The sequence below is a fragment of the Balearica regulorum genome, chromosome 13 (assembly GCF_011004875.1).
Source record: "Balearica regulorum gibbericeps isolate bBalReg1 chromosome 13, bBalReg1.pri, whole genome shotgun sequence".
NCBI classification, from domain to species: Eukaryota; Metazoa; Chordata; class Aves; order Gruiformes; family Gruidae; genus Balearica; species Balearica regulorum.
Window position 1 is genome coordinate 4,575,162 of NC_046196.1, and position 25,748 is coordinate 4,600,909.

General features: G+C 38.3%; 1 protein-coding gene across 2 annotated transcripts in view; it reads right to left on the bottom strand.

The window, feature by feature from the left end:
* Positions 1 to 25,748, bottom strand: part of CDH13 (cadherin 13) — a 496,783-nt gene that overhangs the window by 36,521 nt on the left and 434,514 nt on the right. For both annotated transcript variants that reach the window (XM_075765776.1, XM_075765775.1), the window contains exons 9-10: positions 25,003 to 25,185; positions 23,763 to 24,016 (exon numbers count right to left, since the gene is read on the bottom strand). In XM_075765776.1, coding sequence (XP_075621891.1) covers positions 23,763 to 24,016; positions 25,003 to 25,185 — 437 coding nt within the window. The remainder of the gene's footprint in view (positions 1 to 23,762; positions 24,017 to 25,002; positions 25,186 to 25,748) is intronic.

Consider the following 25,748-nt stretch of genomic DNA (forward strand, 5'->3'; position numbering starts at 1 on the left):
CGAAGTGTAAGTACACACCTTAAATATAGACCTACAAACAGATGCAGAGGGACCGTAGATGCAAAACGAGAGAACGCAAATCAAAATATGCAGTTGGCCTATATGGTGCAGAACTAAAATAAAGTAGCAAATATATGGACATAATTTAAAATTTATAAATGGCATCTTCCCATTCCTGTAATACAGGGAAATAATTCAGAGAACACCTCCTGGGGTTGCTAGCAGATGTGATGGTGCCGGTGGCTGGCAGCTTGATTAGCACAGAAGATCATTACACAGAACAGTGGTGATAATATGGACATAGAAATCTAATCAGAGCCACAACCTTGCACTAGCCACAAAAAGAATTTCACAGCCGACAGTGCAATAGCCCAGGGTGCCACAGGAGAGCAGCCAGGCAGCTAGGCACAGAGTCAGATGCTGCTCTTGGCAAGCACTTCCAGCTTGATAGTTGCCAGACTTTTCCCATGTGGAGTCAAGGGGTCTTGGCTCTTATGCTTTAACAGAAAGACAAGACAAAACAAAGCAGTGCCAGATCTGTGCTGAATGACACATCTGCGCCAGTTTGATGTGTGGCATGGACAGGAGTTAAGGTGAGCGAGTCAGAGAGGCTCATCAGGATGGCGGTTTTCAGCCTTGCACATCTGGAGACTGCTCAAGTCACGTTGTGCGGAGACTGGATGACTAGAAAGATGCAACAGAAAGGAAGCGGTACAGTGGCATTGCCCCCATGAAATAGCTGCCCGATGCTGCAGTTAGGCTTTGCTACGATAATGCGTTACAGGGCAAGAGACTGTAGGCAGCAAGCTGACACTGTGGTGGACTAGCGAGCAAGGCTGGTCTGGCTGAATTGGGACTTGGAGAATTGGACTCTGAGTCCCGGCTCTGTCACAATGGAATTAAGGAAGCCCTATAATTCATGCTATGCCCCCAACTCAGCTTTAAAATGGTGAAGATGTATTTCTGCCTTGAAAAGCCGTTAAAAGGATAAAATCTGTAAACCGTTGCAAAAAGGACTGAGAACATACAGCAATGAGGGAGATCAAAAGTACAGAGATAGCCAGAATAGAAAAGAATAATCTGAATAGCTTTCTGAAGATGCAGAAAGATATTTACTGGCATTTTCAAATTGTGTAGTTGCTCATCTCCTCAATTTTTTTGAAACTATGTTTAAAATAGAGGTAAACCCAGATGAGTAAAAACTCATATTCTCTGCGATACATACATATATATATATATAAGTGTGTATACTTACTGGCCTTGGGTGAAACCAAAGGAGTCAAAATACTGATAGTAACCATTTTCATACTGTTTCAATCTGACAGGCAGGAGTCAGTATCAGAAATATAACACAGCTCATTCATACATTAGATTTCCAAATCATGTTTGCTGCTTTTATGGATCCTGCTCCCACTGACTTAAGTGAAAAAATATCAGTTGAATAGACCCAATATTTCATCTAAGAAGTACAGCTACACATTTGTATTTTGAACGGAAAGCATTCATGTTATCTACATTTCTGAATCCATAGCAGTTCACCTACAATTAGGTAACATACTGAAGTTACCATGTCTGTCTTGCTCCTGCTGGGACTATACCACAGAATGGCAGTCCCTGAAATTTTTCTGTGCGCTCTTCATGAACCATCCAAGTAAAATGATCAGTGGGGAAGGTAACTTTGTATTGTCTGCGCCTAAGAGCTCAGCATGAGAACTCCCTTATGCCTCCGAATGAAAAAAATCTCTAAATACAGACATTATGTAATCTTTAAATCCAGCCAATATGAATTTCATCTCATTATATCAAGCCCACCTGAAAAATCAAGAGCGACTATCTCTGGAAAAATATTCACAGGTATTTGGAAGAGACCAGTGTAGCAATTACAGCATAAATACAGGCGTCTTTGTAAACAATGGGGGTTCTAGGAGAAGGACAGAAATGCTTCAAAAAAATAGAAGTGTAACATAAAAAACCTGGATTACAACTGCATTGTGCTTCATATGCTTCATGTTTGGATGACGTAATGTAGAGCTTTAGAGATCAACCTGCTTCCCATCATGCTCCATCTTCTCCACTGTGCTATCATTACCTTTTGCCTGCACTATGGCAGCATATGGCACCAGAAAGAGTAGAAAGGAAACCTTACTGCAATGCAGTTCTCCAGCTGAAAGATACTCCAGACTGATTAATGATCACACACTGCAATTTTTCTGCTATTCGGCTATATGATAACAAAGGTATTCCTGCTCCCATATTGGTTTAGGTTATAAGCTTGGGGAGAGCAACTTACATTTCATGTATGTACAGTCACAGCCTCGCACAGCACGGTCTGTAATTGCTAACCCATGCCAAGTGAAAATAATAGTAGTAATTCTTTAACATATATTACATCTAATGTTCTTTAACTATATAAATATTTGATTTTGTAAAGCTATTTATTATGCAACTTCCAGGCTTTTTTTTTATTATTATTTTAAAATGTTTGTGTCAGTAAAGCCATTGGAAGAATGTCTTTGGAGCAGCTGTAGGTTTTTACTTTTTTCAGCTATTGAAAAACAATGTTAATGAATAAAGTGTTTTAATTTCAAGGTGCAAGTATATACAGGTTTGTTTTCCATGCTATACCCAAATACAAAGGTACTGCCTAACATCTGCTGCCGCAGCCCCTAAACACTATGTTGTACAAGTCAGTAACGTGATCCATGGTCCTTGTGTTTAGTGTGACTAAGCATGTCCTGATAACAGAAAGGAGGCATTATTAGGGATAACCGAATTCACCATATTAACAAGAAATTCTGGCAGTGAAATAGAGAGATTGCCAGTAAGGCTCATCTTTACCTTATCACATTAGCTTAACGTATACTACCAGGAAGCAGTTCTGTGGAAAATCAGTTATTCAAAAGGGCTTTTCATGCCTCCTTTCAATACTATGTCCTCATTCGCTTTCCCATTTCCATACCCAAATACATTTTTCTTTTTTTATGACCCTTGAAGAGCTCTACAGTTTCTACTGATCCATATTAGAGGATGTCTTCACATCCTTCTGTATGAGGTAGACTCAGAGGCTGGTAGCTCGCCTTTCAATTTCAAAGTGCCTGGATCTGAGCCTGCATGTGAGTATTATGCTGTTTCACATCTCTCCAACGCTCAGCGATGGTCCATGCTCTGAGAAAGTGCTGATGCCAACCACTCCTCTCCAGTGCCGTTGGCATTGCTCTGCCCTCACAGTTTTGTGCCTTCTTTGGCGACTGTTTAAATGAGTGCGTGCAGTCAGCATGGCGGTGTTGTCAGAAGTATAAAATTACTATTATGGGCCCCAGATCGTGACAATTTCAATGTAACTCTGCTGTTGCTTAGGGTGTTCTGTTATGTAGGCATTACTGAGTGATAATTCAAACCTAAGCCTTTTTTTCATAATTCATTTGCAATTCAAATAACACTGCCTGAAATAACAAAACCACGTCAACAGGTAAATGGCTGTGTGTTGGGAGAGAGGGGCAAAAACTGATCGGTCCTGGTTTTCATACACACACCAGCTACATTGCTGTTGGCAAGTGGAAACGCAACACTACCTTGGCACTCGCTAAATCCCCTGTTCCACATTGCGTTCAACACCCTGCTCTGTCCCTGAGCATGTGGGTCTGGTGCTTCCCGAGGGAATGCATTAGGGAATCTCACTCTGTTTAGAGACGTACTGCCTGCTCAGTGTGCTTTTTGCAACAGAGCTATGGTCTGCACACAGGAGACTTGGCTACAAGCAATTCAGGTACACATGTGACGTTTGAGGAGTTTGGCAGTTTAGGAGAACTGGGAACATTAAGTGTTCATAACAGAGCTAATCAAGATCCCTGTTGAATAGTGGCAATAGGTTTGTCATCCAATGTGTAGGAATAAGATGATATAACACATGCAGCCCTACCAAGTCAGCCAGCTGAACGGGTTCTTTCGTTGTAGCATTTTTCTTTTCACTCCTGTAATATGAATCATCAGAAAAAAAATCCTGCATTAAGCTTAGTGCTATCGATAACAGCCTGTTACTAGTTCTAGCTTAAAGCTAGCCTGGATATCTATCCACCATGCTATGGACACAACCTAAAAAAGCATTTCCATTGCAGGGAAGTACTAAAAAGTAACCAGAGGATTTCACATCACAGCATAATGCTTCATCACAGAATGTTATTGAGACAAAACGTAAGCATTTATCAATCAAAAAAGCTACAAGGTATAAGAGAAATGATAAAGGCAACAGTACTGATAGCCCATTAAAGGGCTTTTTCCAATCTTTTCCGGTCACTTGTATAAATGTACATGTTGATTACTGATCCTCAAGGCTTTGAGTAACTATCTTCTCTTTGTGATTCCACAAAATGATCACTGACAGTTTTAAAGACCTGTTTTGAATCTTAAACCTAACTGCATCTGGCCAAACCCTTGATGTACATATATCCCTTACAAACGTGATCTGTTAACACGAAGTCCCCAACAATCTTCAAAAGATACTATTAAAGTCAGAAATCTAAACTGTCATCTGTTTGTACTTTCCAGTCCCCATATTTGACTTATACACTACAGTTGGCAAACTAAGCATAGTTAGCCATCTTTCCCATTAAATATATGATCAGACAAGATGCATGGGTTTGAATTTGTTGAAATGCTGTTACTAAAAGTGTGGCTATACGCTAAATGTGCAGTAGCCTGTAAAATATCGCCTGCAGTGCTCTCCTGCAGAGATTTGGACGTGCTCAAATTACTTTGGCTAGATTCTTTACAATAAAAAAAATTAAAAGCAAATTTAACTAAAATATGCTATTATTAACCAGAATAAACATATCATTAAAAAAAATCTAAAACCTGAAATAAATCACATTTTCTGGCAACATGGTTGAGAAAGGTATTAGGTCAGGTGCATTTTTAAACTTACTGAAGATAGAGGATTTATGCAATAGCCATTTTTCAGCTTCATGGAACATATTTATGGGCTTGCAGACTGTCTGTATTTTCACAGGCTGGAAATGTCAACTTAGGCTACAATTTAAAAAAATAAATTAAAATCCCCATCAATGTTGTGCCACAAGTCACCCTGTGCATTTTTGGTCACTGAAAATTCATGTTTCTCTTTGATAAACCGGACATATTCCTGGGTGAATTCATTAGCTACACACTAGTGCATAGCTCAGCTCTGCAGGTCAGGCATGACAATCTGTGTAGTAACCCACTGCAGCAGTTTTTTTCCCGGGTCGCCCTGAGGTGTCTCTCAAATTTCTAGGAGTTTATGTACAAACATGAGCACACACTTACTGTATTCTAACCCTATCTGAATAGGCATCACACTTCTCTGGCTTCAGTGCCAGTCTGGCACATGAAATAATGTAATAATCCCCTCCCAAGTGCATGCGTATCTGTAAGGATGTACAGTAGACAGGATATACACGCTACTAAATTCAGTGGTGCTGCACAAGACTGATATATGCTGCTTTTTAAGGCTTAAGGTTTATGCACATTCATGTTTTGGTCAGATTGTTGTTGTTGTTAATACCAGTTTTCCATTGATTCAGTCTCATGAAAAACTCATTTCAGCTTGGTGTAGAGAAATGTGTATTTTACAGAGAACCGGAGCAGGAATGCTGGGGTACAACAGGGCTGAGCATAATGCTGAAGAACCTCGGCAATTTTTACCAAAACTCCTCTGTGCTGGACAAGCACAGAATGTTCTCTAGGAGAAGGTTCCATTTGAGCCACCTCCTTTCAGTCACCCTTCCAGTTTATCAGTAATATATAGATATTACTGCAGGAAAAGGAATCTGCCCAGTGCTCTGAAAGCACAGCTTGGCTCTGCTACAGCCTTTCCTGGCTGGTATCTGGTTTATGTCAGCAAGTCACAGGAAAGTCTGCTGAAAATGTAAAACACCTTCCAGAAATATTTCAGCTATTTTTTTTTTTTTTACTTTTACAGTTGAAAGGGTGCTTTTTTTGATACAACATACTTTAAAAGGCAGACAAAATAATAAAATGGAAACTCTAGGCACTACTTGGGCTATACCAATATGCCATTATACTTAGAAACACTATAACATTCTACTTCCCATTTACACAAGTAGAAGTACAATTTAAAATTATCATTAAATAAAAATCAGCTAGAAATAATAAAAAATAAATCCTCCTCCCTCCAAAGTATATTTTATACAAGCAACAAATCTTGGCAGGAATGATTTTGCTTAAAAACAAAACAAGCAAACAAAAAGAACAAAAAACTTGCTTACTTCAATCTTTTTTGCAGTTAACAGGGCTGCAGTATAAATATTGTTTTGTATGGGTGGGAGGACATTATAATGCTCGTATCTCTCTATTTGTGGAATTTTCTCTTGGCCTCAACTCAGAGCCAAGGGCAGACCCAGCAGAGAGAATTAAGTAGCACAGCTCTCACAGAAATGGGTTTTTGTCTCATTCGGGTGAAAATGAAGTATTGCCAATACAGGCAAATTGGAGCATATGGGACAGCATGAAAGGTCAAACGAGCGAGCTTCAGCCGCTCATCCTTACTGCTAATGACAGATCGATATATACCCAATATCATCTCCTGCTACTCACTGAATCAGAGGGAGCACAGTGGAAGTGAGAGTGTTATAAAAAGAAATGTTGGTGCTATTCCGGATCGGACTTAGAAGGCGACGAGCTCCTTTGCTCAGACATGAGTGACCAAGCATTCTTCAGGCTGGGGCTCTAATCTCGTAGATTTTAGGACTGGAAGTGGTTCCTGTGCCCCGAGGGAGCAGTTTGCAGGGCTGTGGCCACATTACAGACAGTATTTGCTTCTGTTTCCATCTGCAGATCACTTTTTAAATTATGCGCCCCACCTCACCATCTGAGCAAAAAGATTCATCGTTTCAGCTTTATTTTGCTTGTCACATCAATGATTTAGCAGGTTGGCTTTCATCGTAATTCTCTATCTACAATGATACGATCAAAACAGAATGAAAAATTAGATGAAATTCAGGTTCTAGTCCCCTGCCACTGAGAAATATCAGATGAGAAAATGGTTGACTAATTAGTTATTTGTGTGGAGAAACAATAGGAGTAAAACCCTTGGTAAACATGAAGAAAGTAACAGGAGAGTCATTGCAACTAGAATAATTAAAAACCCCAAACACAAAACCTACAGCAATTAATCAAATGAAAATACTAAAATTGTAATAATGAGGCAGTTAAATAAAATGTTATGGAAAGGGAAATATTTTTTGTTATTATTGTACAGTCTTTCAAACATTTCTCTATGCAAAGATCTAATTTTCAGGTTTTTTCCTTCAGGGCAAAAAAAATGCTAGAAACTGAGGTGTGACAAAAAAGAAATCCACAAACTCATTTATGTAATTTTTAATCAGAAGTGATTAGGGCTATGGTTAAATGAACCCAGAGGCTATTCTTAAAACTAGGGAATAATACACCATATCTGGGACTAACACACTAGTATAATCGGGTTGTTACTGTTAGAATAATTGTCGACACATGCAAATCAGTAAAAGATTTTTCATTGTAGCAATTGTGCCTCAAAAGCTAATCAACATGAGATGAGCTGGAGGTTCTTTTTTAAACTACCTAGAGAAGGTTTTGGCAGTAAAACTCTATCAAGTTTCTGCACATGCCAGTTCTTTGCAACCGTGCTCCCAGCAAAAGCGGCTTCTCCCACTGCAAATCCATTTGCTGCTTTCCCTTTCAAGCAAGGGTCCCGGTAGCTCTTGAAAAGCTAGGAAATTTCTTACAAGAGCCCAGCAGATTCACTACTAAAATGTCACTATTGAACGCAGCCACGAAATAGCGCATTTCTACAGAGTCAGCGCAGTTATTTTTTTCGAAGGGATGGGCAGAAAAGAGGCGAGAAGTGGCTCACTACTGTGAAGCATTACTCTATCCGGATCATACAAGTCCTGGGGGACTGCGGATCCTGCTGCCAGGAACTGGCTGGTCCCAGCACGGCATTACTTCTGCCAGCTGCCATGGAACCTCAGTTTTGCCCTGGCTAATACCAAGGTCACGAAGAAAACACCCTCACCTGGAAGCACTCCCCCAAAACGGCAGGGCAGGGGAGCCGCGAGACTCGGCTCCAGCGCGGGTTTGCAACCTGTGTGGTACAAACACCGTGAGGAGATCCAGTCCTGGCCCCTGTTCACATCTACTGATGTTGGGACTCGTCTCATAAGGAAGGGAGGGAATTAATGTTTCTGAAAATTAATTTCCAAAAGGAAAGGGTAACGAATTGGTGAATATGCCGAATAATCATTTTAGCACAGTTTATGGCCTGTGCCAATCTAAGGCCTTCGCAATATTGATGCCTTTGGAAGCAGAGGTTGGTGCAGCAGGCGTCCCCTGTGCACTACTTTATCTGTTTCTGTCACGTTCGCTTGCCTCTTTTGTTGCCTTTTTCTCATCAAAACCTTTCAAAGAATTACAGCCCAGTATAAATCTAGAAGACATTGGGACTAGGTTGCCCCAGAGATGGGGAATAACTCCTTGTCACTCTGAAAATAATTAAAAATAAAGCCTAGAACTATCATAGGCCGTTCTCCCTATTGCCTGAGCAGCAAGAAATACCAAGGAGGAAATTTTTTGAATCGGTACCTGCAGATTTAGCAGAATTACTTCCTTTGATACTAAACATGCACAACTTTTCCCATGAATTACAGATGTTCTTTGGGAAACAAAGAATGTTCACAAATGACACAAATGGAAAGAGCGATGTCTAAATCCAAATATACACGTGGGATCTCTGGGACCACAGCTTTTGGCTATCCTCAAGGCATTCCGAATTATTTATAGTATGACTTTCCTCCATCTTATCCCTTACTACATGTAGTAATTTTTACCTCTTCAGTGCTAGAGAAAATGCTAAGCAGGAGTGCTGAAACTGGCATTTGAAAGAGGAAAAAATGTCAGGTATTTTTGTCATCCTCACTAGTAAATAAAATAATTACCTCTAACAGAAGATTAAATTATGATCCTCAAGGTGAAAGATGATGCTTTTGTCAGTGTTTTTCTTTTTTTAAAAAGACTGCAACTTTTACTAGGTCACAAATACCAGGCACATTTTTCCCTTTTTTTTTTTTTTTTTTTTTTTAAATTAATACCTGAAAAAAATAAGGGAGGAGAAGGGGAAGATGAACTGCAACAGAAGTCAGGAAGTAGGTATTAGCCAAAACAGTGCAATTCCAAATAAAGGAAACTTATGAATTGTTAACAGAGTTGGAAGAGACTGTAAACATTGCTGAATAGACAGTTACTTAAAAGTTAATGAGACCTTGAAAATGTAGTAGCTCGGTGAAATCAATTCTACCACAGAGACCTACATCATAGCCACAGAATGCAAAGATATTAACAAGATAGACAGTTTGTTAGAAAATAAGTTCCAAACTCACAAACCTCAACCTTGAAATCACCGGACAACATTAGTTAAAGTTGTAAAAGAGATGCCATGAAGGAAATGTCTGTTCAGTCTGTCAAGTCAAGGTCAGAAAAGATAAAGTGAAAGGTTCCAAGCAATGAAGAACAAATACTTCAAAAAAAGTTCTTTGAGACCTGGGTCCTAATGACATGAGATTTTCTTAAAAAAAAAAAAAAAAAAAATTAGGGCTCCCCGGCTATATCAGGTATTTCAGCGAAAAAAAAATTACATAAAAGTGTATTTACTATGATGAACCAGCATAAATATTTTCACTAGCTTTTTCTTAGCGTAGCAACAAAAGACAAAGAAAAAAGGGACTAGCATAAGAAAGGACAAAATTTAACATACAATAAATTGACTGTGCAATAAGTAGCAATTCAGAAAGAAAATCTGTGAAGAAGCTGATACTGCCAGAAAAGTAATCGAAGTAGTTTCCTGTGCTGACTGAGCTGGGGCATTCCTGAGTTGGCTGAACTTGCACAGGACTTATTTCTAAGATTCAGCTATTTCTAAGGCGAGCGCCGTAACACGAGAGATGATAGGCGAGCAATAATGTTCTGCTGACTTTGAAAAGCTTCTGAGTTTCTTGGCAGGTTGCAGTTAGGGGCCTGGCAGGAAAAACAGCCCCATTCCTGCTCGTTCCCTCTCCTTTCCCCATCAAGTGCACAACACTGTCCCCACAGCTCTGTTTAAACTGCGTGTGTGACAACTAGTATAAAATATGCAGCTGGTGCGGGTTTCCCTCTCCAGAAACTCATTTTGGTGAGATATTGGTTGCTAATCCTATGATTATAAGAGTGTGTTTTCACATATTTGACAGGCATAATCTTGAGTGGCAAAGATCCACGTTGGAATCCCGACTTCACTCAAGTAAAAGGAAAACACTGATCCTGGGAGCTGAGCTGAACCTGATCCAGGCAAAAAACCTGGCTTGAATCTTGTTTTTTCTCACATTAGAGCACTGCCTGAGCCATTATTTGTAGTCTTTGCTGAATGTGGAGCTGATCCCCAGAAGTATATTTCATGTTACCAGTTCACAATAACAACTGAATTAATAACTGACATCTCTTAGAGAGGATTTGTTCAACGGGGAGAGCTGTGCGAACCCACAGCAGCCTGCAGCATCACCCCTCGGCCCCTCCTGCCATCCTACAGCCTCGTGCTGCTATTGCTGCCGCAGGCTCCCGTCAACCCCTGCCGCCCACTAATCCCCGTCGCGCCCCACCACACGTTTACACGTTTCCCATTATGTTTGTGTCTCGTACCTCTGGGATGGGTGCCTGTGGGTAGAGCTTTATCAGCAAGGTCGAGTGGTTTCACTAACGCGTCTCCTGCACCCACCACGACATCGATGCCAGCTCTAAACCAACAAAATGCCTCTCTGCCTCTCCCCTGCCCGCCACCAGATCCCTGAAGCAGGGAGCTCGACAGAAGCAACAGCTGTGTGCTGGAAATTCAAGTTCCTGCTGGTACGTGGCACTGGGAGGAGGAGATGGGGAAGGAAAGGCTTCTCCTGGCTCAAGCCCTTCATCTGGGCTTCCTAAATGCTCCCTCTAGGGAAGTGATAAATGCAGTTCCAAACCCAGTCAAAATATTTTAGAAAGAAACAGAATGAAATCAGAATTATTTTGGTCCCAGTTGGGTGCCAACCGATGAGTTGGTTAACTCCTTGTTCCCTATTTAATCTACTAAGTGTCTATTATGAAGGCTGAATTCTCTAAAGGTCAGGACAAGAGCAGGAAATAAGGATGTGGGGGTTTTTAAAAGAGATTTTTATTAACCTTTTTTTTAGTAGCCTACATTTTCCTATATTTCCTCTAAATTCCTAGTGTTTCTTCATGAAAAATATTTTATACACACAGAAGCACATAGAAATAAATTTGTCCAAGAAGGATTTCTCAAGGAAATTCTATGAGTTATTCATACAGATATGAGAGAATTACTCTTTGTAGCCATTCCTTCTGGAAAATTGCAGAGGCACTTATGTAAAATCTTCTGCTAAATTGATGTCCTAGTAAAAACCATATCCTTACCATTGCTCGGCATCAGATTATGTTTTCAGTTGCATACTGCAAGACATGAACACGATAATGTTCATTTCATGTCAATGTCTATGTGAAAAATATATGCAAGGCTGCCTAGTGTTTGATTAATGGTCTGACTTTATCCGGAAGAACTGGAAATTCTCATCGGGTTTTATAAATCAGTGAAAAGCCAACAAATTAATAACTTTGTTTCCATAGAAATAGAACTCAACTAATTCCATAAAATATGTCACTTTGGTAGTATTATTGCAGCAATTAAGTTGTTTTTCCTTTTAATTCTTTAGTTTAGCTTTGTTTAAAAATAAATGCATTCGTAGTAGGAAAATAGACTGTCTTAATGCTTTTGTATAGTTATGTAGCCCAGAGGAATTAATACCCACCAAGTAAAAATACTTTCCAACCTTGTAGCGTTCAATAACAAAGAAAGAAAGAGTAGGTGAGGAATTCAGTAGCATGTATGATAGATAATGTGAGTATATAATATTCAAGAAAAATTCACCCTACTATCCAATCTGATAATATGAAGAAAAAGGCACATTTATTCCTGCCTAACAATAACACAAAGTAAGTTTTCATTTTTTCCAGCTGATTTTGAATACACTGTGCACTTCATGGGTGCAGTTCTTACAGATGAAACTTAATTAATTCTCTTTCATTCTTTTTGTAATAATAGGCAATCTCCTATCTGAGGTTTATTTGACTGAGTACACTGAACTACATGAAAAACAAGCAACCGTTTTCTGTCCTAAATGTTGGAGCAATGTATGATATCATGTCACATCTTTTCCTTTATTTTAGGCCAGTTTCTTTTGTTTGCCTAACTCACTATCTTTAAGGACCATGGCAAATGAAAAGGAAAGTGTGATTTTTTTTAAGCTCTACGAATCAGTTTCTTGGGCATTCAAGCTGTCCAAATGAACTGTAAAAGCCATGGACTTCCCTCTTACCTGTCTGGCCCTTATCACTTTTCAAGATTGTGTATAACCATGTCTTAGTTGTTTTATTTATAATGTCATCAAGTCCCGGTTGTTACATTTGTTATAGGCTGCTGTGCTGAATTCCACCCCCCTCCCTGGCTTTCTGCCTCTGCCTTCAAGGGATGTTAGAAAAATGAAATACTACTTTTCACTTGTTGGACAAAAACATTAAAAGTCAGATTCCCTACTTGGTTATGTTCACTCAGGGGATATTCACTGTAACATCCCTTGTCTAACTGATGTTACTGCAAAACAAATTTGGTTCTCTACATGTAAATATTAATAGACAATACTGCCAGAAATTAAATGCTGCTAGATATTCTGAAAAGCATGTCACAAGGTACAGTGGGATTGAGAAAATGGCCCTTTTATATATATTTAAACATATAATATACAACCTATGAAAAAACCCCTGTGTTTTTCGAAGACATAGAAAATTAAAGGATATTCTTTACAGGGAAAATAATCCTTTATTTGCTAAAAGGTGATTTTGTGCTAAACACTTCTCAGTAACGTTCCTTTGGAGGTTAGAAAGCATCTTTTTTGTTAGGGTAAGTATCCTGTGTGCATCTGATATACTGCCTACAACAAATCTACTCTATACAGCACAATTTTTATATCATGTTCATCATCATAATAGCCAAGCCCCTTTCGGGTGCACGTTAAGCAACATAACAAATGTGTGTCATTTAAGAAATCTGCTGGCCAGTGACGGAAAATGTGAAGAAGTTCGAGAAAAAAGCTCCACATAAGTATTCATTTATAACACAAAAAAGAGCTTTCATTAGATGTAATGGGATTAAGTGCTGAAAAAACAGGAAATGGAAGAATTACAGTTCTTTGTTTAACCTTAATTTGCAATTCTTTACCAACAGTCTTCCACTATTTGGTCATATGTAGTTTTATCTTCTGCTTGATATCTATTGCATTCAGTGCACAAAATATATGGTGCTCTGTAAATTGAAGGTATTTAATCCTCTCCTAAGCTTCTTATTAACTGTTATGTCTTAGTTACTGTATGCTATTTAACCCTGATTGGATCCCCAAGAGTTAAACTTCTTGTGCACTTTTCCGGTGTCATTAGGGATCCGAATGTTTTGCCAGTGCCTTCAATGCATGTCCATAGTATCACTGTGGGTTGAATTTTAATGTTTCAATTTGACGGACAAAAAATAGAAGCCTCAAGACCTTTAAACCTAAGAGTATCTGCTATTTTTTTCCTGAAATGACAGAAACTGAAATGAAAAAACCTCACCTAACTGCACAAAGAAGGACTCATTCAAAGGGTTACAGTTATACAATGATTAAAGCTATTATGGGCTTTTTCTTCCTCTTTTTTTTCTTGTACTTAAAAACCTAAACTCTGTAACGGTTTCCATGAGTCAAACTAACAACACAACTGACATGGAGATATGCAAAACGGAGACAGTGTTGTTTTCTTTCTCTACTAAAACGTCTTTTAAACACTAGTTAATGACTTAGAAGCTTCCAGGGCCAGAAGCAACTTTTGAATGCTCCATTTTGAAGCTGCAAACCTTGTGCTCTACTAATACAAAAAATTCTTGTGTTAGCCCTGAAGCATTATCAGATAAACTTTGTGGCTGCATTTGTTTTTTTATGTATAAAATGCTACTGAGGACCTAGGGCTGAATCTCCCGAGAGGTTGGGCCTTAGGCTGGTAGCATTCTATTGGAAATTTCCCATTTGAAAGGAAAAAGAGGAAACATTATTCTGACAGGCCCATTAAAACAGGTAAATGTGTAAAAATTCTCCAGGGTTTGGACTGTTCAATGAATCTGGGTGAGACAGGTTAGTATCTCCAAGGCAATGCTATGCTAAATACTACCCAATGGAGCTGCCCCAAGGGATCACATGGCTAATAATTATCTAGCTATATGTAGAGTAGGCATGCATGTCTCTGTAGGCATATTTACCTAGAGCATAATGGTGATAAAATTAGGAAGAAGTCAGTGCCTAGCAATTCACATTTGAACCAAGAATGAATCTGCAGGCTTACTGCTGCTTAACAAAGTGCGTAATTTCACTCTTACTCAGAAACTATTTCACAGAAATTGGCATCCTTATTACTAAGTTAATAGAAAAATTCCAGTTGAACTCTACAAGACTTTTTCCTATTACAGTAACATTGCAGAGCTCCATTTAGTAAAAATGAGTGCTTAAACCTTCTGACAATTTCTTCATTGAACTTAAATTCTACTCCAAGAATAACCACTTGTGAGTCTGAAAGAAGATGGGGTTCTTTACGTCTTGAAACACACAGACTAGGGATATCTTCTGGTTGAGCAGTAGCTGTAAATATACAACAGAAGTTCTGTGTACTTGGGAAAGCTTCTGCTCTGAGATGCAATCCTACACCCAGATTCAGTGGGAATTTTGCCACTGAACTGAGTGTGTCTATGGTTTATTCTGACCTTAATCTGCAGATGGCAAATTAATGAAATATAGCCATAACATTAGCATCTCATATCTTCACAGCAGGACAAAAAAGCTGTGGAAGAATTACAGCGTTTCCCTTTTCCAATCAGGACATGAATGCCAGACAACACCTGCTCTGGCATCATCTGAGATCTATACTGCCTTAAATACAGAAGTGCTGAACTCCACAAGAAGAACAAGAATGGCTTAATTACATGTGTTCACTTGATAACAGGATTCTGGCCTGGATGCATTACCAGTCTTCCTGGAAAACTTTTATTTGAGTGCTTGGTTTTCCAGCTTTTGCCTTCATATAAAATAACACTGGTCACTGGAGCTACAATCTCACATATTACCTGTCCAAATAAATTTCTGTCAAAGCACCATTGAAAGTTGTAACTACATTCAGATGTGCACATGCGATCTAACTTGGCTGAGGGACTCAAGAATTCAATGGCTTTAAAATATTAGCAGAAATTCATACCACCCCCTTCCCTGTGAACTTGCCTCCTCACACAGCATCCTCAAACTTGATAGCTAACTTATTATAATCAAGATACTCTTTACTTCTTCCAGAGGCAAAATCCTGCCTTTTCTGAAACTAGAAGAGAACAGTAATGACAAAGCGAGTTATTGTCAAGATCTGACTTCCACTGCAAGCATAACTTGTGACTGATATATCCTATTGTTATATTTCTCAAGAAGATCTGCAATATTGTTTAGTCAGTGACATGAAAAATGTGCCCTATAATTTCACAGTTCACAGCCATTCATTGAGTGCTGACATGGTTGAAATCATAATGTGGCATAATATTGTTATGCAGGATAAAGACAGAGGGTCTAATTAAACTCCCCTTAAATGTTACATTCATCCTTATTAATCAAGAATTTGGGATTCTTAAGGTGATATGAAGGGAAGTTAAAATTGGTTTCTATGACTTATTTGATTACATGGAAACACAGATTCTCTATTCTATCATCTATAGCTTTAATATCAACATATTAAGTATGATTTATGCCAACAGAATAGAGCAGATGGAAAATTTCAATAATACAATCTTCTGACAAGTATTGTCAGGAGTGATGAAGACTGGCTTCAGGTAGCTGGATTCCCTGCAAAACTATGAATCACTGGATTGAGAATTCTGGAGACTATGCTTTAGGTAGTCTTTAAGAATTTAATTCAGACACTTCTGCTATTTCAGGGACTAATCAAAGAGAGAGGGTTTAATCTTTTTCTCTCAGGAAAGGGACACTGTTCTTCAGGAGAACTGCCTCATTCAGTCTGGGTGAAAATTTGCTCTCTGCTTTGCCTCCTTTTCTACTAGGAAAGTAAGGAAAAAATAGGTGCTATAGCGTCCTGTTTATGTGCATTAATCTTTCCCCCAAACCTTAACAACTGCTAGGAAGAACGAAGCAGTAAGACAAGATGTTAGCATAGATAAGACAAGGTAAGTATGGGAGTTCCTCCACCTCCTTGCAAGGCAGAAGCCAGCATACCAAAGCTTAGCACCAACTGGTTAGATGGGATTGTCCTTAAGCACTACAAATTGATATACAAAAGCAGACAAGGAGAGAAGAGGCCTACATTTGCACCAACACAGAGAGTATCAGTAAGAAGAGGGCAAAAAGAAACAACGGAGGAGACTTAGAGGTGTTCAATACTAGGAGAAACACCAGAAGCAACTGGGAAATCAGGGACTCCTAGGGAGTCTCCAAGGTGCAAAAAGGGAGGTGTTGACAGGTTGGTTGTAAATTAAGCAAGCCAGGGAATGCCTGTGAGTGATAATAGGACTGAATAACAGACTTTGGGAAGCAGACTATCAACAGCCGTTCACTACTCTGAGGAAAAGAAGGTCCTGTAATAGTATAGCTCCGGTATTGAAGCTGACGGAGGCTTTCCTGAATGGTCAGCATTAGCTGCTGTCCGCAGCTTTTATAGGACCTGGCTTCCAGATTTGGCAGATGCTTTGATTCTCTTGGCACTGAGATTTTACTCCAGTCAGTTATTCTCTTCAGTCTCACCTCAGTAGTTCCCACCAGAGACTTTTGTGTGTTTTTTTGTTGCTTTTGTTTTGTTTTTTGTGTACCAGCTGCTTCCTCCACGTTAATTCAGGCTCAGCGATATACTACCTGCACAGTGCTGGCCAGCTACAAATCGTCTTCTGAACAGGAAAAATGGGGCCTGATTTTACTCTTCAGCCATTATGACCCTTCCAGAGTTACATCAGTGTGGGCACTGGTATGCGAGGAGAATAAAGGAGGCACAGTACCACTCAAGAAACAACTTTGCTTCTTTCCCATCTGGCTGTAGGCCTAAAGCATTTGCTGTATGGGGAAAGAGGGGCTTGTTTACTTTGTCCAGTAAACAAAAAGTGAAAGTCAGTTTGGTCAAACAATGACCAAAAAAAAAAAAAGACAACACATTTTTTCAGTAATTTTTCCCTTCAGATATTAATATTATACTACTAACATATATATCACAGTGATTACCTACATAATAGTATTCACACATTTAAGAAAGAGTTTCAGTAAAAAGACCATTGTGTAGAATACTGTTGAGTTGATGAGTGAGTACCTGCAATTATAGATGATAGTTGTTGTGTAGCATGAGGGAATTGGCCAAATTCTTTCTTTCAGCAGTGATTAAATCTCTCCTTTTCCAGCACTGCTTGCTGGATACCCCAATACATGCAGGTCTCTAGACTTAGTGTTTCTGTGTTCAAAATTTTGCAGGAAAGACGGAAAAAGAAAAACTTTTTGCTTCGAGCAGATTCCCTCTCTACCTGGCTTTACTTCTAACTAAAATAAGAGAAAGGAAAAGAAAAACAATGTGCATTGTCCAATATACAGCAACTTCAGATCTAGAGATGTGCTACAAATTCCCAATGGCTGGGTTCAGACAGGCCATAAATAAAACTGCAGAGCCAACTTGAGATGCTCTCGGGTGTAAGTTAGAGTGAAAAACTCTGGCGCTGCATGCTGAGAGCATGGCTCAGCCATTCATTTATAACAATAGAACTATTCTTCTGTCTGCACAAGGAAAACAAATCTCCTGTTGTTAGGAATCAAAGACAAGTCCTTCAGACTCCAGGAGACATATTTAACAATGACTAAGTGTATTACTTCATAAGCGTTCACTCTTTAAGACTTTCTATCCCTCTCTCATTATACAGTACTTCTGTAAGTGATTGCTGTGTATCCCAAAAAGCAAGTTTATTGACCTTCACCTGCAACAAAAGTGCTTTAAAAAGGCTTGATGTGCAACAAAGTATGCAAAATTGATCCCTTAAGTATTTGTGAGGAATGTGATTTGAAGCCTCATCCTTGTTCAGAGGGGGTTCAGGATCTTGAAAAAATCCTGGCAAGAGACAGGAAAAAGGCTTTTTGAATTGTCTTTGAAATTCATGGCTTATGTATTCACTAGGAGTAAGGGGGGTGATTGGCAGCAAAGACAAGCAACAGAAGTAAACTTGCTTTTTCCAGTGAGTTCTCCTTAGTTTTCTCAAGTATTTGAGATTTGGAAGAAACTCACTGAACTATAAATCCCACTTCGGTGTAGTGTCAGCACTATTTTACAGTTTTTTAGGCAGCCAGTTTTTTTTGACAAAAAGTACGCAGATCATGGTTGCCACCAATATGAGTTTGGAACATTTCCTCTGACTTTCACCAATGCCATAGGCACCGACCCCAAAGTTATGATGATGTAATCTAAAGCAAAATGTGGCCCAGTAGCAAAAATTCCCATTCCCAAAGTCAACAGCCAGTCCGTTGTCCAGTGGCTCTTGGTGAAATGACAAATAAACAAACATGGTCATTTTAATTCAGTGTCTGTTAGGTTCAGGCTTATCATCCCCATGGTCTGATGTTCAAGGGTGACGCCTCATTAATATATACACTTAGTTTGCAGTATAGAAAAATGCACTTCATGTAAAGGAAAACAGAGTCTGTCCACCTTTCAGATAGACCGGTAGCTGTTATTTGGAACTGATGACAATAATAAATATGACTTTGCTCCCATTTCCAGACTAGTAGAGCTATCAAACACACAGCCAGTACAATGCCAGTGCTATAGCACCTGAACATCCAGGCTGTTGGTTAACAGGCAGCTGGGTAGCTGGATGCATCACAGGCTATTCTAATTTGAAATGATTAATCTCAAACAAATGGAGATTTACTGGTTTCATATTTGTGTAATTCCACTAAATTAACGATATGGTGATATAAGGAGACCAGAATCAAATAAAAGGATGTCAACTTCCAAGCAAAAAATTGGCTTTCAAATTTCTGTGGTTGAGACTTCACCGCTAAGACAATGTACGTATGCTTCCAGAAGCCACTTATACTATGTGGGGTCAACTGGATTCAGGGCCAGGTAAAAAAAAGTATACACATAAATATACATCTTATTTACATATATTGCTTCAGATATTTATGACAGTCTTTCATATTCCCATGAAACTCTCTGCAGTTTGGGTTCCATTTCTAAGTTCTCCAGTTTCAAATACTGCATTTTAATTCTGCTTAATGAATTAGATATGCTTTAGAGCTATAATAAACTTTTCTTGTGAAGATATTTCTGAAGCATTCAGTCACATTGCTTACTGAGAATAAATACCACAATAATATATTTGCATAAATAATTTAAAATCCAAGAGCACAGTAGGTAATAAAAATATATTGCCATGATAAACCATGAAACCAGAGAACAACGTCATTTTAATTAAAAATTACAAATACACCACAGTAAACAACTTATTTACATGTAGTTAAAAGTCTAACTATCGAATATCCTGGACTTGTTGAATCCAAAAAAGGGAAAAATACTGAAACCAATCTCTTCACACAGACAAATATTGAGGACTGTAACTGTGTTTAATTAAGATCTACTGTTAATAATGGATTTCAGAGAGTGAGGTTCTTCTTTTAATTTCCCAAGGTAGAAAATGTTATTAAATTTGGCCTTTAACTTCTCATTGACATGTACACTTGAAACTTCTGATTAAAATTTCAGAGGTTGGGAAAAAGCACCCAAAATTAAACTCTTAAATCTGGCACAAAAATACCAATGATCCCTGATTAAGAAATCAAATTTCAGAAACTTCATTACTGTTCTATTAATAAATTGTTGGGTTATAATTAAAAAGGGGCCTGCTGGATTTCCTTCTTTTTTTAGTTCTAAAAAAGTTGGAAATTGTAGAGGGAATTAAATCCTTTAAAAAAATAATAAATAGGTTAATGAATCCAAGAAAGGTAATCCAACTTCAGCAGGTTTCTTTTCTTTCTGGGAATGATCACAGCAGAACAAACATTATTTTCCACCCAAAGGTATGTCTTCAGGAAGAAACACTGGTTCTGTCTGCTCCTCCCTTCCTACAACATCCACAGTCCAAAGCTCACTATATTCATCGCAGACTTTTCATAGGAAATCTTAGATCTGCGTATAGTTGTGAAAGTCAGCGTTAACCTAGTTTTAAACGGGTATAATTTAGAGTAAGATTAAACTTGATGCCTACATTATTTAGCTGGTCAATATGATCATGTGGTTCTCGTTTCCAGGATGATGTTTCTACCTCTATCTTGAGTTTCTTTGAAATGTTAACGTCAGTAGATCAGAGAAGAGCTGATACCATGAAAGTTCACTGCTAATCGTGTGCAGACAAATAGCTAGAGCTCAAGGTACGTGCTTTTGAGTCTTAGAAATACTCAGAGTCATATTTTTTTCAGTGTAATACATTTTTGCCAGCTTGTTTGAGCTCTTAAATGAAATTCCTTCTCAGTCTGCAAAAACACTTCAAGCTGAAGAATAAGAAAGAAAATTGCTTCAAAAGTACAGCTGTCTTTAGGAATTTTTACAAAGTAAGCCACTTTTTTCAAAGAGATAAGTAATTTGAATCTGACTCAGATATGCAACGTTCAAAGAATAAATTCAATATAGATGTGGACAATGGCACAAATGGTTTCTATATACTATTCATGGTTCTTCAAATGCATTTATGATGTTATATCTAGTAGAGTAACTAAATTTCCTGATTACAAATAATCAGTCCCTCCTACAAGTTTTATATAGAAAATTAACTAAAAATACCCCTGCAGTTAGACATGTATCAGTTGTTATAGGTTGAAAATAAAAAAAAAAAACCCAACATTACTAATTCTCTGTTGTTCTTTTGTTTGTATCTGTCTGCATATTTTGAACAGATATGTGCTTTGTTGGGGGTGATGTACATTGTTCCCACAGCACACACAATATGAATCTGGTATTCATTGCCTCCCGCAGACACAAAACATTTCTTGCTCATGATCACTGATATTTAGTGAAATACCTCATTTAAAAGCCTGTATTGTGGCTAGTTGGCCTTTATGTTACCAGTATAATCATAGTAAGGACTCTGATGCTATAATTTATAGCAGCATAGTCTGAGAACCATGTAGTTTGGTGTGCATTCTCTGTAAAAGTCCTGGACGTACGCCCAAACTCTAAACACAAACCTGCCTGTAGGAACTTAAGAGAAAACATTTCGGCCAGATCCAAACTAGTGAATAGCTTTAGCCCTTATACACACAATTTTACACTACCCTTAATTGCAGATGCTGTTCTCATATACTACAGTCTTCCTTTTTCCCTGCTAGTAGCTATATGCTTCAATAATACCTGTCAGTGTTAAATGCATCTTTTAAAAATGCTATTTTATGCTTTCCCATTATTTTAGCAAAAGAACATACAAGTAGTCAAATTAGCCTTTCCTGAATCATTCCACCATTCCCAGATTTCCATTATATCTGCATTATTTTCTTCTAACTTATACAGCCACTTCCTTCTACAAAGTTTCTGTATATGATCGTGGTACATTCCCAGCCCAGTCTAGCTTATTTCTGCTCTTCTTTTCTGCACATACAGGGTAAGAAAAGAAAAAATCTTGCTTTCCAGGTTTTGGCCATGCAGATATGGTAAAACTTCTGGGAAAATTGTATTTAGACTATGAGCTAGTTATAGTCAAGATTTGAGAAGTCCTTTGCAGTCAGCTGTGAGATGTGGTGGACTGCAAAAAGTGTTTAGGTTACTTAGCTGGTCATACACAATACTTCGAGTTTTCAGTGACTCATTGGTATGTCCTATAATTTCAATGTCAATGGAGGTAGGAGAAATTCAGCAACATCAGTAGATCAAGGGGGGAAAACTCAGATAATAGTTTCTGGATTGTTGTTTTTTGATAACTAAATCCTTACATTTTCTTGGCTTTTCTCTTTCAGTATTACCAAATCAACTGTTACTTATCTCCTATGAAAACGCATGAAGTTATGGAGAACTTCAACAATTATGTTTCTTAAACTCAGTCCCAATCCCAAAGAGAATAAATATCTTTTCCCTACAAAAGTCAGGTTCTGAGTAATGCTGCTGAGGGTCATATTGCTGTATCTGACAAGCAATAGAAATTCCATAGGTTTTCCATCCATAGACGCAAATTTGTGTGACCACAGTGAATAAAATCACTGGAATCTTTGGAGCAAAAAATAAAATTAAGACTAAAAATACATTCCATAAATAAATACATTTAGAAAACAAGGAGAATGACATATGCTAAGAATAAACTTGAGATAAACTGATATTGCAATGGCAGAACTCAAAGGTGGTTTTGATAGAGAAAAATGGAAATATTCATACTCCACTAACAAGGTATTTTTGAGGTGATGTAAAGAATTGAGATTTTTAATTATCTGCCTTGCCTTTTTCCTCCTTGGAGACGAGCACACTCACCTGCTTAAATTCACCTTCGCATCATTCGAATCCAAGGCTGTCAGTGCGGTCCTTTGCAATGGCATGTTTACCAATATTTGTTACTGACAGAGAACATCTTCAAGATCAGTAGCTTTATTTTTTTGTAGCACAGTACACATGTCAAAATTTCTTTAAGTAGTACACGATCACTGCTAAATAACCCTGTGATAGTAGAGAAATCTACCTCTATGGTATAGATTGACAGTGCTCATTGTTCAGGTAAAGCTTTGAAGTCATTCTCACAAACATGTTTATGCCCTTCTATATACATTCATGTCTAGGGGAAATTAGACTCACAAGTAAGAACAAAAAATTAAACACAGAGGTAGATTTTCGCTGTAGTGCCTAACCTTCAGTTCTCAAAGGCTGAGAAAAGTTGTCTGGAAAGTCAATTTAGTATGAGAGAAGAAAGCGGTTGATCTTTCATTTTTCAACAAATCTCAAAACAAAAGATCAGACCAGGTGGGTCAAAATATATCATGATGGCACCACTTAATACCTAGGTTTGCTCCTTGCAACATGGCACATGTGGGATTATATTATCATAGCACAGAAATAATAATTTACTTTTGTCTATCTGGGCAAGGCCAAGTCGTAGCCAACTGTAGCTTCAATGTTTCACTGGGAAATGTTTTGTCAGCCCTTGAACGTGGATGGACAGTCATTACTTCACTGAGGGACATTATAAATGATCATAAACTGACAAATCATATGTAAACCAGATAAATTATTTTTATACACATTTTCAATTTTTACACGTTTTCTCTGGCTCTCACAAAGGAAGAGGAATAAACAAGCAGGTTAAAAGTAATTTTGAAACACTGTGCAAAGGTATGTCTATTGCTCCTGGCATTTGATTGTTCTACTGCAGTAATCTCATGGCCTGGAAAACTACTGCCCCCTGTCTAATGCAGCTCTTTCTTTTCATTATACTGAATCTCTTCAGTGCAGGGAAAAAAAAAATAATTGCCACTTATTATTATGTAGAGCCCAAACAACTTTAATTTAATTCTGTACTGGCAGGCAAATTCATGGGCACAAAAGACACACTCGCTTCCTGATGGATGAAAATTAGAGGGTACTGCACTCACCTGATAGTCTGATGCTGCAAAGTATCTGGATCAGTGGCATTTACCGTTAACACGACACTGCCAATAGGGATGTTTTCTTGTTTTGTCACTGTCATTGGGTTTGGGTGGAAAACTGGGCCTTCATTCACATCCTCAACAGTAATCTGAACTGTTGCCGTGGAACTGGGGCCATAGGCTATGTCTGGAATCAGAGGGTCTTCATTTTCTACTTTGATCAGCAGCGTGTGAAATGCCGAAATCTCGTAGTCTAAAGGCTGTAAAACACATCACAAAATCAGAGTGCAAGGTGCAAAAACAGTACTTAACCCTTTTTCCTTGTACCCCATTGCAAACTTGCAGAGGATAGAATTAGCCAGACAGGGACAGCAGCATTCACCGCATCTGATCAGAGTTTCGCATGAGACACAATGCTAGTTATAAAGTGCATTGAAGACAATGAACATAATGGACTTGATGAAAGATGGAGATGTCCCTCTGTCCAAGAGCATATACTTTTTTGCTATACCTCATACATATAGTTTAATTCTCATATACACATACTTATTTATGATGTAATATGCATTTAGCAAACAAATCAGTCATAATTAGTAGCTTCTTATGATAAGTAACATAAGGCTATTTTCTCAACTCCTACCTTGAAATCAAAAGCACCACCATGGAAATACATGCCATTTATCCTAAAATTGAAAATGCCTCTTCTGAAGTCAAACAGAGAAAATTCTGGTACAGGCAGCAACCAAGGCTATTCTCTTTTTTTTTTAAAGTGTGAGACAGAGGATTATCTTCATACAAAGACAACAAATAAATTTTTTCATGAGACTTTAGAAATGTGGGACCCAAGACAGCTCTCCAGTTCAGTCTGAAGCCACATCCTCTACTTCCCTGGTATTTGCATCTATGTTCTCTAACTTAGAACAAAATGTGGCCCTTGAATTCTAATTGTACCCTCAGTCACAAACAGAACTGTGTTGTAAAGTCTCACTATTAATTGTGATGCTTACTGCAAAACTAGCTGCTGTTTAAGCACAATGGCAATATAGTTAGCAACAGTCAGGTCCTTACGGCTAAAGCAGTAAGCCTACTGTGACAGCAGAAAGGGTTATACGTATCGTTTGGACAAGGGCTGATAGCCAACTATATATTTTTGAGTAACTTATCCTTGGTGTGCCTTCTCTTACGCAGTGAATTCAGTGGGTGGACCTTACACTAATAATACAGTACAACAGGCAATTGTTCTTACTTTGACAACTGAGAGCATTCCCTCATTGGTCTGGGGATTGGTATGGATTTCAAAACTCTGCCCTGGATTTCCATTAATAATGGTGTAGACAGCTCTCCACGCTCCAGTTGCTGGGTCATCTCGGTCACCAACGGTTAAGTTTACTATTACACCTGTGACTCCCTCCTTTACTGTGGCTTGAAACTAGGAAAAAAAAAACAAAAACCCAACAGAGAGGAAATTGTTACTATTTGCAATTAATGACCACACACACATGCAAAATAGCCAAGCCAGCATTAATTATTCACCATGACAGGAGAAAGATGTAATCCTTGACTGAAACTGAATGTTATAGGCTCTAAATAATACATTCTCCCTCATGAAACAGAAGGTAGCACATTACAGCTGCTCTCCATTTAACAGGTGACAGATAAGCAGCAATGCGATAGGAATCAAGCTTTGGAAGATTCTGATCACAAGACAACAGTTCATCTCATATTACTGGAGAAGTGAATCCTGAAAATATATACGGTGTTGAAGAGGTGCATATGCTATCAGAACGGGAACTATACTCATAGCTAAGCAGAAAAGGAAACTAATACAGCCCATTCTTGCCCTCGAATGTACTGTTGTATACAAATAATCCAGTTTTGCATTTCAGACTATTATTTTTTATGAATTACCCCACCCATATTAATTTTTCACTACACTGTTATCAATACATAAAACATTTTTCACAAAAAGTGTTCCCATACTGTTTTTTGGAG